The 14148-nt window shown below is 36.9% G+C and overlaps 1 protein-coding gene across 5 annotated transcripts in view; it reads left to right on the top strand.

Moving 5' to 3' along the window:
* Positions 1-7961, top strand: part of GK (glycerol kinase) — a 68550-nt gene extending 60589 nt beyond the window's left edge. For 4 of the 5 annotated variants that reach the window (XM_090265456.1, XM_090265458.1, XM_090265457.1 and 1 more), the window contains 6 exons: positions 237-321; positions 838-958; positions 1086-1229; positions 2380-2460; positions 4075-4161; positions 5927-7961. In XM_090265456.1, the coding sequence (XP_090121582.1) occupies positions 237-321; positions 838-958; positions 1086-1229; positions 2380-2460; positions 4075-4161; positions 5927-5937 (529 nt within the window). In that variant the 3' untranslated portion in view covers positions 5938-7961. The remainder of the gene's footprint in view (positions 1-236; positions 322-837; positions 959-1085; positions 1230-2379; positions 2461-4074; positions 4162-5926) is intronic. The other variant, XM_090265459.1, reaches the window with a different exon arrangement.
* The last annotated feature ends 6187 nt before the right edge of the window (positions 7962-14148 follow it).

Genomic DNA, 14148 nt, shown 5'->3' with positions numbered 1-14148 from the left:
GTGGCTCTGCCAGCCTGCCACCCCCTCTCCCACAGTCAAACCCTGCCCTGTTGTCCATGTCCGTGTCATTCATACTAGTTCCTTGACTAGTGTTTTTTTTTTTTAATGTCTATTTTTTTTCCTCTCCGCATTTCTATCTACCAAATTCAAGCTTTCTATATTTACGACATTTCAGATTAATGACTTGTTTCTTATTGCTCTTACCACTCTAACTTTGAAAATCTTTGTATTCTTAGGATCATCTGTGGGCTCACTCAGTTCACCAATAAATGCCATATTGCTTTTGCTGCATTAGAAGCTGTTTGCTTTCAAACCCGAGAGGTAATAAATTTGAATTTTCTTAGTACTTAATTTACTTTCATCATTCTTAAACAAATTACATATTTGTGTCATAAATTTATTAAACAATGAATTTATTAAATACTTAATCAAAAATCAAATGTGCCTAAACACTAATCTAATAAAAGTAAGTTTTTGCTCTGTTTCCAGCTGGCATTACCTTCTGAGTTCCTGTCATCTGCTAGGCACTGGGCATGTTATGGTTGGGGGAGATGCTGAGTGGGGCATTTTAGGGAAAGGGAATAGCACTAACAAGCACCCAGGCAGGAACCCCGAGTATAAAGTACTTGTTTGGCTGGATAGTTGTTATAGGTGAGAACAGAGCTATAGGGAGAGAAAAGGTTGGTTGTGACCAGACCAAGGAGGGCCTAAAAGAAGTCTCAATTTTATTCTGCAGTCTTTGGGAAGCTCTTGAGCATTTCTGAGTACAAGATCGCCATTTTCAGGGATGTTACTGTGAAGTAGTTTACTTACGTTTGTTACATTGCTTTATTTAAGATCCTGGATGCCATGAACCGTGACTGTGGAATTCCACTCAGTCATCTGCAGGTAGACGGGGGAATGACCAACAACAAAATTCTTATGCAGCTACAGGCAGACATTCTGTATATCCCAGTAGGTTAGTAGACCTTCTTTCCTTTCAGTCATAAGACTGTTTCTTTTGGAAGAACTGGTTTTTGAGGCATATGTGAAAAAAGTTAAAAAAAAAAAAAACCAAAGTTGTTGATGTGGCTATCTCCTCTCAGTGAAGCCCTCCATGCCGGAAACAACTGCCCTGGGAGCCGCCATGGCAGCAGGGGCCGCAGAAGGAGTGGGTGTCTGGAGTCTGGAACCCGAGGATCTGTCAGCTGTCACAATGGAGCGGTTTGAACCCCAGATCAATGCTGAAGGTACATGTTAAAAATGAAACCTTTCATGCTATATGGTGAACACAGCAGAACACAGCCGCAGTGAGAGCATCCCTTTCATATGTTAAGTGACTAAGCACAATAGCAAACGCTACTGTCTCAGGTTTGGCTACGAAGCATGTTGGCCTACACTCAATGACAGTGGATGAGAGAAATCATTCCTTTTAAAAAGAAAAAAACCTCTAGAACCACGATTTTTTCTTAAAGCTTTTCATTTATTTATTTATTTTTAGCGAGAGAGAAAGAGAGGGAGAGAAATATCAATGTGCGGTTGCTTCTCGCACGCCTCCAATTGGGGACCTGGTCTGACACCCATGCATGTGCCCTGACTGGGAATCAAACCAGTGACCTTTTGGTGCACAGGACAACACTCCAACCTATTGTGCCACACTGGGAAGGGCAGCCAGTGCTCATTTTTCTTTAGTCCTGTTACCATGGATTTCTGCCTTAAAGAAATCCTGTATCAGCCCTGGCCAGGTAGCTCAGTTAAAACATCATCCCAATAGCCAAGGTTGCGGATTTGTTCCCCAGTCAGGGCACATACAAGAATCAACCAATGAATGCATAAGTAAGTGGAACAACAAATTGATTGTTTCTCTCTCCCTTCCTGTCTCTCTAAAACCAATCAATAAGAAAATAATAAAAACATTAAAAACATAACAAAATACTGTCTCACAGGAATGCAATTTGAATCTTATGGGAAATCAAGACTTGTTATATCCTTTGACTGGACCCAAAATAATTACCCTCCTAGTTTTTCCACATTATAGCATACCCCTCCCTGTATCCCAAACACCACCCCCAAAAGAGATATAAATGAGACCCCCTTTTCTAATCCATCACCACCTGCTTGCAAATGGTCTGGTCTCGGGGGCAGGCTGTCTCCCATTCTCCCAGTCACCCTGTGGACCATGCTGAATTTCCCCTCCAACTTTCCAACAAGCTTTTCTCTCCCAGTCACTGGTTGTCACTAGCAACCATACTCTCCCAAATCTGAGTCCTTGTAAAGCTGCACATTGGTTTAATATGTGTAACAATTGATCAAGGATGCTGAGTGAACTTAAGTATGGTGCCTAGAATATCGCAGTAAATTGCCTTTTGTGTGTGTGTGTTTCCTCTCTTCTATTTCTAGAAAGTGAAATTCGTTACTCTACCTGGAAGAAAGCCGTGATGAAGTCAATGGGCTGGGTTACAACTGAGTCTTCCCAAAGTGGTAACTATGCTTTTATTATTATTGTCACTTTGTCTTAGTATGTTAAATAGCTTAGTTAAGTATCTGACCATTTATACTTAGCAAAGCTGCTCTGAAGGAAATCATTAGCATATAACCGCAGTTTCTAACATTTGAAAACATATTAAAGTTCTAAACATAAAATGTAAATTATCAGGTTGATATGTGTACAACCTGCCACATCTTTCCTTATTAGTTTATCCCTAGTACTTCGATTTATAGTTTAGCTTTCTAAAAGTAAAATTATTTCTAGTTTATTTCTTTTTTTTTTCTAGTTTCTTCTTAATGGAAAAAAATCAACTTCAGTCTTTGTTGGTTTTTTTTTTTTTCTCTTGATGTCTTACTTTACCTTTTTGGGGGGCTGTCTTCATGACTGGAACCAACCAAAAGCTATATTAATTTCAGAATATATTTCACTACTTCCTAAGCTGATTCCAAGTTCTTAGTGAGTGTATACTATGGAAATTCATTAGAATCAGAGAGGAGAAAATGTAGTAAACATAGTAAATTAGAAGTGTCATAATAGATTAGGACATGCTCTTGGAAGAAAACAGAGGAGTATTTTTTTTAATCATTTAGGTAGGAAAGTATTCAACTTAAGTAAACCATTTAGTTATAAGTAGCCGTAAGCTTCCTTTAATTATGTCTGTGCTATTTAAACAGCCTTAAACAGGCCTTTAATATAACATAATATTTTAATTATTTGCTAAATGTAAGGTTTGGAACATAATGAATGTACCAATGACCAATAATATAGATGAAATATAACCTGTCTTCTGACCCCAAAGTGGGTATAGAACCACTTTTTTTCTCCCACCTCCACTCCTTAGAGCCACTTTTAATGTATCTGGCTTTTAGGAGAAGCTTCTGGAACCATCCACTACCACAGATCGCCATGATCTGTATTTTTAGTTCTAGATGTTCCTACTTGAAACTTCTGGTTTTCTTTTTTCTCCTAAATAAACTTAATATCTTTTTTCTATCAATCTTTTATTCTGAGACTCATTTTTAAAGAACACCAGAACAACCATGTTCTCAGATAATATTTCAGAATGTAGATTAATACAACTTAGTGTTTAAATGAGAGTAATATTAATAGTTGGGTACATCTCCTTATACACTGAATTCTATTTTTAAAAGAAAACAAAACCAATGGGTTTTGATCATTATTTTAAGTAGACTAATATAACTTTTCCGATAGCCAAAGGATCTATAAATTTGAATTTCGAGGGAATTGGATTGCTTATATTGTATCTTTCAGGGAAGACTCGAGAAAGCTAAAATCAACAGCCTCCCAAAAAAGTTCTCCATCGGCTTTCTTGGGCTTTGCCAGTGGAAGGCTTTATGGTCTACATGCATTATGTTCTTGGCTACTTGTGGCATGCTATCTGTATTGTTTGTTCATTGTCATAAACCTTCAATATTGATTATATATTTTTTGATTTGAAGTAATAACTCTTTGCTAGCTTTTATGAATATACTATTTTTATAACTTAATTTGTTTTCCTATCATGTGATTCTTAACACAAATATTGTAATTATGTGTCTCTCTTTTGGTTTGCTTGACTGGAATTCCTTCTACTTGGATGACCGCAGGTGACCCTAGTATCTTCTGTAGTCTACCCTTGGGCTTTTTTATAATCAGTAGCATGGTAATGTTAATCGGAGCAAGGTACCTCTCAGGTCAGTTACTCTTTTAAATTAGACCATTTTATTAGTTAGTGATAATGTATTTGTATATAACTCAGCAGAAGGTTTTCAGTGATTTTCATTCTTCCTATGCTTAGGAACCTGGAAAATCCATTAAAGGTCTAATTAGAATAATGAATCTTTTGCAGTTGTCAGAAGTAAGGACTGTGGCTCTGCTTAACCTCTTCCATTTTTAGTAGATGATGATTTCTTTGAGGGGCTGCATTCTGCTGGCAACTATAGCAATGAGCAAAAATGAAAGTACTACTGTTAAAGTGACAGGACTTTCAAAGGGACAGATGAAAGTTAAAGTACAATTTTTGACATTCATTAAATTGGCTTTCAAATGTACATAAAACGTTTTTCATACTATGAAAATTTGCTATGCATGGCTTAAGATTTTAATTCTGGTAATTGTTTTGGCCAGAGTATGTTAGCAGAGTTTCTATAAAGCTCTTAAAACTGGGGAAATTTTATAGTCACTTTTGCTTTAGTGAAAAGAATACATTTTGTGAACCGAAGTTCTTAAATTATTGCTTAAATAAATGGGGGTTGAATTAAAACTGAATTATTATGTTTGCAACTTAACTTGTACCGAATATTCTTAGGAAAGTAAAATCGCTTGGCATGTGATGAAATACATTCCATAACCTATACTAATTTAAGTATATTTATCATTTTGGAAGCTGTTCCTAATGATAGCTCAATTTTTCTTCAAATTCATGGCTTAAATGGAAATAACTTGTTCCATATGTTGCCAAGAAAGTGAATCATTTTAAAAAGTCTTCATGATTAGGGAGAGAGTTAAATTATTTCTCTTAATTAGATGATGACCTGGGTTTAAAATGTAAAAATTTGAACTACTGATATGAGGGAAATATCTGTTTATGGAAATCCAACAAGCTTTAATTCAGCTTGCCATCATCAGCTTAGTGCTATGTAAAATGTGGAATGGAAATTATTTGCATTGGTAGAACATTAGATTATCCTTATTGATAAAATATGGGCTACTTGCATGAGAATTTAAAACTAAGATTGCCTTTTTCTGTACTCTTCACACTTAAGATAAATTTGTTCAAATCTTCTGCTTCCATAATAACAATACCTTGTGTTGATACTGGCGCTTTACACCTTACAAAGGGCTTCTGTATGTATAAATCCATAGTGAATTAGCAGATGTCTATTTTCTTGGTGGAAGAGTCCAAATATTCCCCCCAAAAACTGTAATTTAAATTTGTAAAGAAACTTACATGCTTTTGGGGGAAAGTTCTATGCTTTTTTCAGCATGCTGAGGTTATCTTTGGATGCACACTGGTCATCTGGAAAAGGAAAGAATATTGCAGCTAAATGTTTTCATTGAATTTTTTTTCCCCTTTGGTACCAGGAGAGGATCAAAAGACTGGGTCTCTATGAAAATGGGGACATGTAGCATGTCTCTCAGCTAAAGGATGCATTAAGTTTCCAAATTCCTAGGCTTCCAAAATGGATATGGTTACCATCTTTAGGTTCTCTCTTGGTAACATATGCTGAGATTGGAGAACAGTGGGATTTGTTTGCCTTGGTTAAACAATTAGCAATAGTGTTAATATTTGCTAATTTTGGAATTGGCCATTACATGTGTTGCATTTTAACCATGAAGCAATATGTAGAACCCGTATGGAATTTCTAACTGTATAAATGATTCAACAATCCTCATTGCTTTAACTCCCAAATTGCATGTATGTTGTAATTGACATATGGTTTTTGTCCCCTATTTTAGGTGTCCCATAAATAATACCAAGTCATGGATTCCAACAAAGTGAGCTCTTTACCTAACAAGAGACTCCAGTGATTCTGTCTCTTAATGTGATGACACTATTCATAGACTCTGATTTTATTTATAAGCCACTTGCTGCATGACCCTCGAAGTAGACCTGTGGCCTGAAATAAAGAAAATGCAGCCGAATGAATGCTATAGAAACATTTGGTGTGTTTTTTAACATCAGCCATAAGATTGGACCAGCCACCTTTGGAGCTGACCCCTCCTTTGCCATCACTTCCTGCCCATTTCCTCTAAGGTCTAGAAGAATCCAGATCCTGTCTATTGGCAGCTTTCCTTAAGCATAGGCACCCGCTGATGGGCCAGGATGTGATTCTCTGCACTACACACATTTGATCAAGGGGTTATTACCCACTGGCTAAAAATGAGTGACTGTGCTTCCTTTTAGCAGACCCCCAACAGTCCCCTTTTCTGCATATGAGGAAGACCACAGGATCTTCACAAAATGTTGAAATGGAATCCCCTAGTAAATTCTTAAAATGGAAATTTAGTACCCTCATAGCTTAGATATTTTTCTGAAAAGTATTTGCCAAAACTGAAATTCTTCAGACATTTTACATGGTCTCACTAATTACACTGAATTGCTATCTGGATCTTATACAGAAGGACATGTCCTTCTTTTTTTTTTTTTTTTTTTTTTTTTTACCCATCTCTCCTTTTTACATTTTTTACTTGATATGTATACCATACATGTCTATATATTTTATATATTGAAGGTAGGCCATTTATAAATTAAGAGTACATTTTACATGACCTCACTAATTTCTGTCCAGATCTTAACAGGGAAGAACACTTTTTAAAAAATAGTTCTTATTTTGTATGTATTACATACATGCCTATATATTTTATAATACTGAAGGTCACCCATTTATAAATTAAGAGCACATTGTATTCAGTAGATTATAATGGGGCTGGTCTGAAGTGGACCACTATGTGCATAAATATTTTGGTGAAAACAGCTGTATGTGTTTTGGGGCAATGGTTATACATATTATTTACCAGGAGAAACTTTTTCTTAAAGAGCCAACATTTAAAATTCAAAGTATGTGTTCTATCTCAACAAAAGAAAATATATTTTATTGTGACTTCAACTATATTTCTTACACCTTACATTAAGATAAATTTTTTTAGCTGGATATATGCTAAAGAAAAAAGAAACTGTGGAATACTTCAGTATATATTGTTTTTAAACACAAATACTAGTCCACATAAAGTTATTTTCCTTTGACATAATATTTAACAGTTTGGGGTCCTTTGGAGGGGATGTCAAAAATGGTTAAAAAGTTAAGTTAAAAAAACTTTAGGAATAAAGCCAAAATCATTTTCCATCCAAATGTGTTATCAATTGTTGATAAGCAATTATAATTTCTATTTGGGATGACAGAGAATTACCTCTGCTTACTGTCATTACAACTAAAAAAGGTTTACTATTAGAAATGGCTTCCAATGAAACCAAGCATTTCTCAAAATATTTAGTATTATGTGTGCCTAATGTAGCTTCTCAATGTTGATTTTTTAAATACCTTAAAATTAATTACTGTTTACTACAAACAAGAATATACTGCCTCCTAATTATTTTCTTCAATCAGTGCTGAAAATGGAAAAATATTTATATATTGATATAAAAAGTTTTGTTTTGTTTGAAATTAATGCTAACTTGGATTTGAAGTTCTCATTGTGCTGTATCTAAATGGTTGAATCTACTGGGTTGTATAGATGTGCTGCCACTTTAGGGACATAAGTATTAGAGAAAGGTACTGTGAAATCACTACTTTGTGGCCGGGTACTTTTAAACATAATTATGTTTTTACAAAGGTAGGTTAAGTTAATTGTAAATAATTGTGAAAATCACTGTTCGAATAATTTTAAGATTACATTCATTTTCTACAAATTGCAATATTTATAAATGTTTGAAATTGTACACATTGATATTTCATGATAAATGTACTTAAAATAAATTGACCCCTCATTCTTACTTGCATTGCTCATTTACAGACTCTAACTGAGATCTAAGTTAAAGTAAGAAAGATATTTAGGAAGCAAGAAACTCAGCAATTAACACTTGATCAGGCACATTCTGAAGAATTAACCAGCAACTGAGGAAGTAGTTTCTGGAACGATGAGCAGCACCTCAATCATTATATTACAAAAGGCTACATTGTCCCATTTCAGCATCCAGAAAATACCCTGGTAAGGGTAGCAGCCATTATCAATAGGGTCTCATGACCTCCTGGTTTCATTCGATGGTTGTTTTTCTTTACCTGGGTTAGTCGGTGGAGTCAAGTATATACCATTGTTCTCTCAACTCAGTAGCAAACACCTTAATCTTTTATTCTCCAAATAAATCAGTAAAAGAAGTAATGCATCTTTGCTTCTGTAATGATATCTTAGAAGTTTTTAGTGCGTTTCTTTTGAAGTACCCAAAGCTCAGTTCTTTGGTTTATGGATGTTTTATGTCGTTTGGGAATGAAGAATGATAACTATTGCCCTAGATGGTTTGGCTCAGTGGATTGAGTGGTGGCCTGCAAACCGAAAGGTCACCGGTTTGATTCCCAGTCAGGGCACATGCCTGGGTTGCTGGCCAGGTCCCCAGTTGGGGGTGTGTGGGAGGCAACCAATCAATGTATCTCTTGCACACATCAATGTTTCACTCCCTCTCTTCCTCCCTCCCTTCCCCTCTCTGAAAGTAGATAAATAAAATATTTTAAATATAGAAAAGAATGATGACTATTTAGGAGAAACTACCAAATGAAAGATGTCACAGCAAACGAACTAACAACATGGACATTAGAGTAGGTAGTATTTACCTCATAGTGTCTACCTAATAACAAATAGAAATAAAAAAATTATTTTTTACTGATTTAATGAGATACAAGTGATACATAGAAAACTACACATATATTAATGTATGCAATTTGATGAACTTGGACATACACATACACCTATCATACTATCACCACCATCAAGATAATAAATATATCCATCACCTCCAGAAGTTGCCTTGTATCCCTTTGCTCCTTTTGTGTGTGTGTGTAAAGACTGTTTAACACAAACCTACCCTCTTAATTTTTTAAGTGCACAGTACTGTATTGTTGACTACAGGCACTAAGTTGTATAGCAGATCTCTAGGACTTACTCATTTTGTAAAACTGTAATTGTATACCCACTGAACAACTCTGCATCATGTGTTCCAGGTCCATCCAGGTCGCTGCAAATGGTAGGATTTCTTTTTTAATATTTTATTTTTGTTATTTATTTTTTAGTATATGTGCGGCCGAAGCAAGCACTATTTATTTATTTTTAGAGAGGGAAAGGGAGGGAGAAAGAGAGAAACATCACTGTGTGGTTACCTCTCACACACCCCCAACTGGGGACCTGGCCTGCAACCCAGGCATGTGCCCTGACTGGGAATCGAACTGGCAACCCTTTGGTTGCAGGCCGGCGCTCAAGCCACTGAGCCACACTAGCCAGTGCTCTTTTTTAAGGCTAATACTCCACTGTATGCACACACCACATTTTCTGGATCCATTTAGTAAATGTCAGATCATTTCGGTCATCACCAAAACATCATCACAGGGAGACTGGTTAAATAAACTGGTACAGCCACAAACAGAAAATGTGTAGCTTTAGGAAAAATGACAACGCGGTCTACAACACAGTGACATCCAGGATCAGTGAAACAGCAAGGTGGAGAGGTGTGCGCGTGTTACCTTTCTACTTGAAAAATAAAGAGAGCTTGGATGTTTGCCCATGCTGGAAGGGCATATAAGGAGATGATAATAGCGTTTACTTGTGCTACATGCCATTCTGTCAGCTCTGACTCCTGGCGACCCTATGAATGAGTGACATCCACACTGCCCTGCCCTCGACAGCCCTGCTCAGCTGCTGTAGACTCATGCCCGTGGCTTCTTTTATGGAGTCAACCCATCACAGATTTGGCCTTTCTCTCTTCCTGCTGTCTTCTGTTTTTCCTGCATTACTGTCTTTTCCAAAGATCCCTGCCTTCTCATGATGTCACCGAAGTAGGACAGCTTCAGGTTTGTCACGTTGGCCTTCAGCGATGTTTCAGGCCTGATTTGCTCTAAGACCCATCTGCTTGTCTCTCTGGGGGTCTGGGGTATCCACAGAGCTCTCCTCCAACACCGTATTTCAAACGAATCATTTTATTTTTTCCTATCAAGCCTTCTTTACAGTCCAGCTCTAGTATCCATACATAGTAACTGAGACTACGAGGCCATGCGTGATCTTAGCCTTGGTCTCTAATGACACATCTTGGCTCTTGATGATCTTCCCTAATTCTGCCATTGCTGCCCTTCTGAGTTTCAGCCTTCTTTTGGTTTCTTGGCTGCTGTGTCCATTTGCATTGCTGATTGAAACAAGGTAAGGAGAATCTTGAACAATATCAATGTCTGTGTTGTCTGTGTTAAAGTTGTTGTTCTTTTTGTCTTCATCATGTAAAAAACAGTGATAATCTAGCATGTGAGAATATATATATATTTGAACCATGTTAATTTTTAATATGTATAATACTGAACTAGGTTAACATATTAACTATTTACAAGGCTAATTTTAAATTTTGACCTTAAATTCAGAGGTCAACATGAATAATCATGTCAGCGTTATTCATAAGAGCCAGAAAGAGGCAACAACTCAAATGTCTATCAATTGACAAATGGATAAACACAAGGTGGAATATCCATACAATGGAATATTACTCAGCTATGAAAATGAGTAAGGTACTGATACATGCTACAACATGGATGAACCCTGAAAATTATGCAAAATAAAAACCAGACACAAAAAGCTACATAGTGTATGATTTCAGTTACATGAAACGTCTGGAAGACAGAGATCCATGGAGACAGGAGATTAATGGTTGCCGGGGGGGGGGGGAGTTGGGGGCGGGGGCGCAACAGGGGAATAGGAAGTGACTGCTAATGAGTATGGAGTTTCTTTCGGGATTATGTATGACCAATTCTTTGACAGCATGTGAGCTTATAACCCCTGAAATGAGTTCTCCAATGGAAATGAATTTTATTTATTCCTTGGAAATGGAGGTTAACAAATTTAACTCCTTTTCATTGCATTTTCACTGTTTTCAAGCATTTAATATTGGAAACAGAAAAATACTTTCATCACTAATACATAAGAAATCAATGCGACAAAAGATTTGGTGCTCTATTCACCTTCCCAAGGGTTTTCATGGTTTGTCCAATAGAATGTACTGATATTAGCCCTAGCTATAGTGTGGCTCAGTGGATTGAGCGCAGGCCTGCGAACCAGAGTTGCTGGTTTGATTGTCAGTCAGGGCACATGCCTGGGTTGCTGGCCAGGTCCCCAGTTGGGGGCGCGTGAGAGGCAACCTCACATTGATGTTTCTCTCCCTCTCTTTCTCCCTTCCTTCCCCTCTCTCTAAAAATAAATAACATCTTTTTTTTAAATGTACTGTTATTAAAAGACACAGTTAACTTGTTTTCCCCCAAAGACTTGATATAGGAGAAGGCAGCCTTCTGAAAGCATTAACCAAAATATATTACCATAATTATCAGTAACTTGACTTTTCCCTAAGTGGACCCTCTATGCCACTTTTAATTTTTTTTAAGCTTAATTTCATCTTTTTGCTATCATCTTTCTCCCCAAACTCAATTTAAACCTTCAGCTTTAAATATGTATATATGAGCACCACTAGTTTACAAGTAAGCCTGGGCAGGCTCTGTAGCTTCAGCGTCATCACAAGATGTCGATTCAACACGGGAGGTGACAGATACCATGTCACTCCCGAGTCGGACTGCGCAGCCATTCTCGGCGGTGCAGATAGACTCTTGAGAAGCTACACCATCGTCTCTCGAGACAGACGGCTGCCGACGAAAGTTTACAAGTCATCCTCATGCAGGGGCATTTTCATCTTTGTATTGTCCAATTTTAGTATATGTGCTGCCAAGGCCAGCACTAAAAGTTCAGCTTTCTAAAAAAGATTTTACTTATTTATTTTTAGAGAGAGGGGAAGGAAGGGAGAAAGAGAGGGAGAGAAACATCAATGTGAGGGTGCCTCTCACGCGCCCCCAACTGGGGACCTGGCCAGCAACCCAGGCATGTGCCCTGACTGACAATCAAACAATAGGAAACAATAGGTCTGTTTGCGACTCACATCTTCAATTAATTGTAAATATAATTCAAATTGCAGTAAATATTTGCAAGTTCACACTGCACATCAGCAGCCAAGGGAGCCCTTTTTAAAACAAGCACTACTGCCCCCCCCTTTTAAATCAAATTGTTTGAAAATAACTACTACTACTCTCAGAATAATTGGAATAAATAATAAGATTATAAAGAAGAGTAGAAAATCATCCATAGTCCAAAAATAATGCCTGTAGTTATTTTGATTTTTTTCCCCTCAAGCTTTAAGGAAATATTTTTAATAGATTTTGAATGTTCATAAACTACATAAAATTTTTAACATACAAAACAATATTAGGCATCATGTATATGAACATGGACAAGTGAACTAGAAGTGCAAAACTTGCATTGGGATGATAGAATCCAAGTTTCGGGTGGTGGGTGGGTGCCTCGGGAAAGGAGACGATGGAATCAGGGAAAAGAACGTCACTGGAACCTGAAAGTCATGTTTTTTAAAAAAATAAAGCAAATATAGCAAAACCTGAAGACTTGACTGAGTGATGGTATGCATGTATTTACTATATTCTATGTTTTTCTGTGTTCTTGAAATATTTCATAATAAGATGAAGTGGGTTGCCATCCTAATTGTATCCAAGTTCATAACTTAGCTAATTTTGTTTATCCTGATAGCTTCCCCAATTAAAAGGATCGAAATATTACTGATCTTCTGGAACAATTATTTCAAGCACCCCATTTAAAGTTTCAATATATAGCTCTGGCTGGTGTGGCTCAATAGGTTGGGTGTCATCCTGCAAAGCAAAAGGCCATGGGTTCAATTCCCAGTCAGGGTGCATCCCTGGGTTGTGGGTCAGGTCCCTGGTTGGGGTATTCAAGAGGCAACCGATCAGTGTTTCTCTCGCACATTGCTGTTTGTCTCCCTCCCTTTCTCGCTGCCTTCCCTGTCTCTATAAATTCTAAAAAAAATCTTTTTTTTTTTACTTAAAGTGTCAATATACAGAAGAAATAATATGTATTAGAAATTATATTCTTGCTTAGCCATTCACTTGTTAGGAACCGAATTTAGAAGACAGAAAAGAAATACCAATTTGCTTTATTTCCTATATTGTACCTTCCACAAACTTTAATTACACTGCTGTAAGCCCACCACATTTATAATCACATATTAAGGGTAGAAATTTTCTGAACAGAAAAGTCTGAACTCTGCACTTAAGTTCAATATCAAGGGAAAAAGTAATTGTGATCATCATCGTATTGGATTTTAAGTCAGGCACAAGAACTAGAACCAGATTCTAGTTCATAAGAGTGAAACAAAAGCGTATTGCTTAAATAAAATTGGGTGAAATTTGTCTTCTTCTGAACATGTGTTTAAAAGACCACAAAAATAAACCACAATGGTAGGGTGGTGACCAAAATGATTATCACCTACTATGAAAGGGAAACTTGAGGTCTGAAATGGAACAATTATCCGGTTTTACCTATGCTGTGTGTTTTTTTTCCCCATTATGGCTTGATATTTCACTTCTCTTTGTTCACACACTGTAATGTCTGTCATTAAGTGACTATAATATTAACAGATGCCGAACCATTTCTGATGAAATGTCTCAGATATCCAATCACAATTAATGTGTACTACACAAGATTCCTCTATCTTTTCAAGTTCATCACTTGTAATCTAAAATCTTTTATCGGCTTGCCAAAGGCCATGGACAACAGGATCTAGTAACAACTCGAAAAGCTCGTTTCTTGTTAAAAACAAATTTAACCCTAGGTGGCGCTGTTTTCCACACTCAGGCTTTTCCGTCTTCCCGTCACGGTGTACTGCAGAGGTTGCTAGGGTACAGGTTTGCTGGTAATCATAATTAAATGAAAGCATTATAGTGACCATGGGAGATGCCCAGGATGCCTTCATGCTAGAATCATAAAGTCAAAGGCTTAAGTGAAGCCATCAATCCATTTACACTTTCCTGCAACTTTGATTTTCCTTGGACTTTTCAGCTCATGATAAAAGTCATATTTATAGATAA

The sequence above is a fragment of the Furipterus horrens genome, unplaced genomic scaffold (genome assembly GCF_987537825.1).
Source record: "Furipterus horrens unplaced genomic scaffold, mFurHor1.1.pri manual_scaffold_17, whole genome shotgun sequence".
Taxonomy (NCBI): domain Eukaryota; kingdom Metazoa; phylum Chordata; class Mammalia; order Chiroptera; family Furipteridae; genus Furipterus; species Furipterus horrens.
This window is presented reverse-complemented; position numbering and strand designations above follow the sequence as displayed.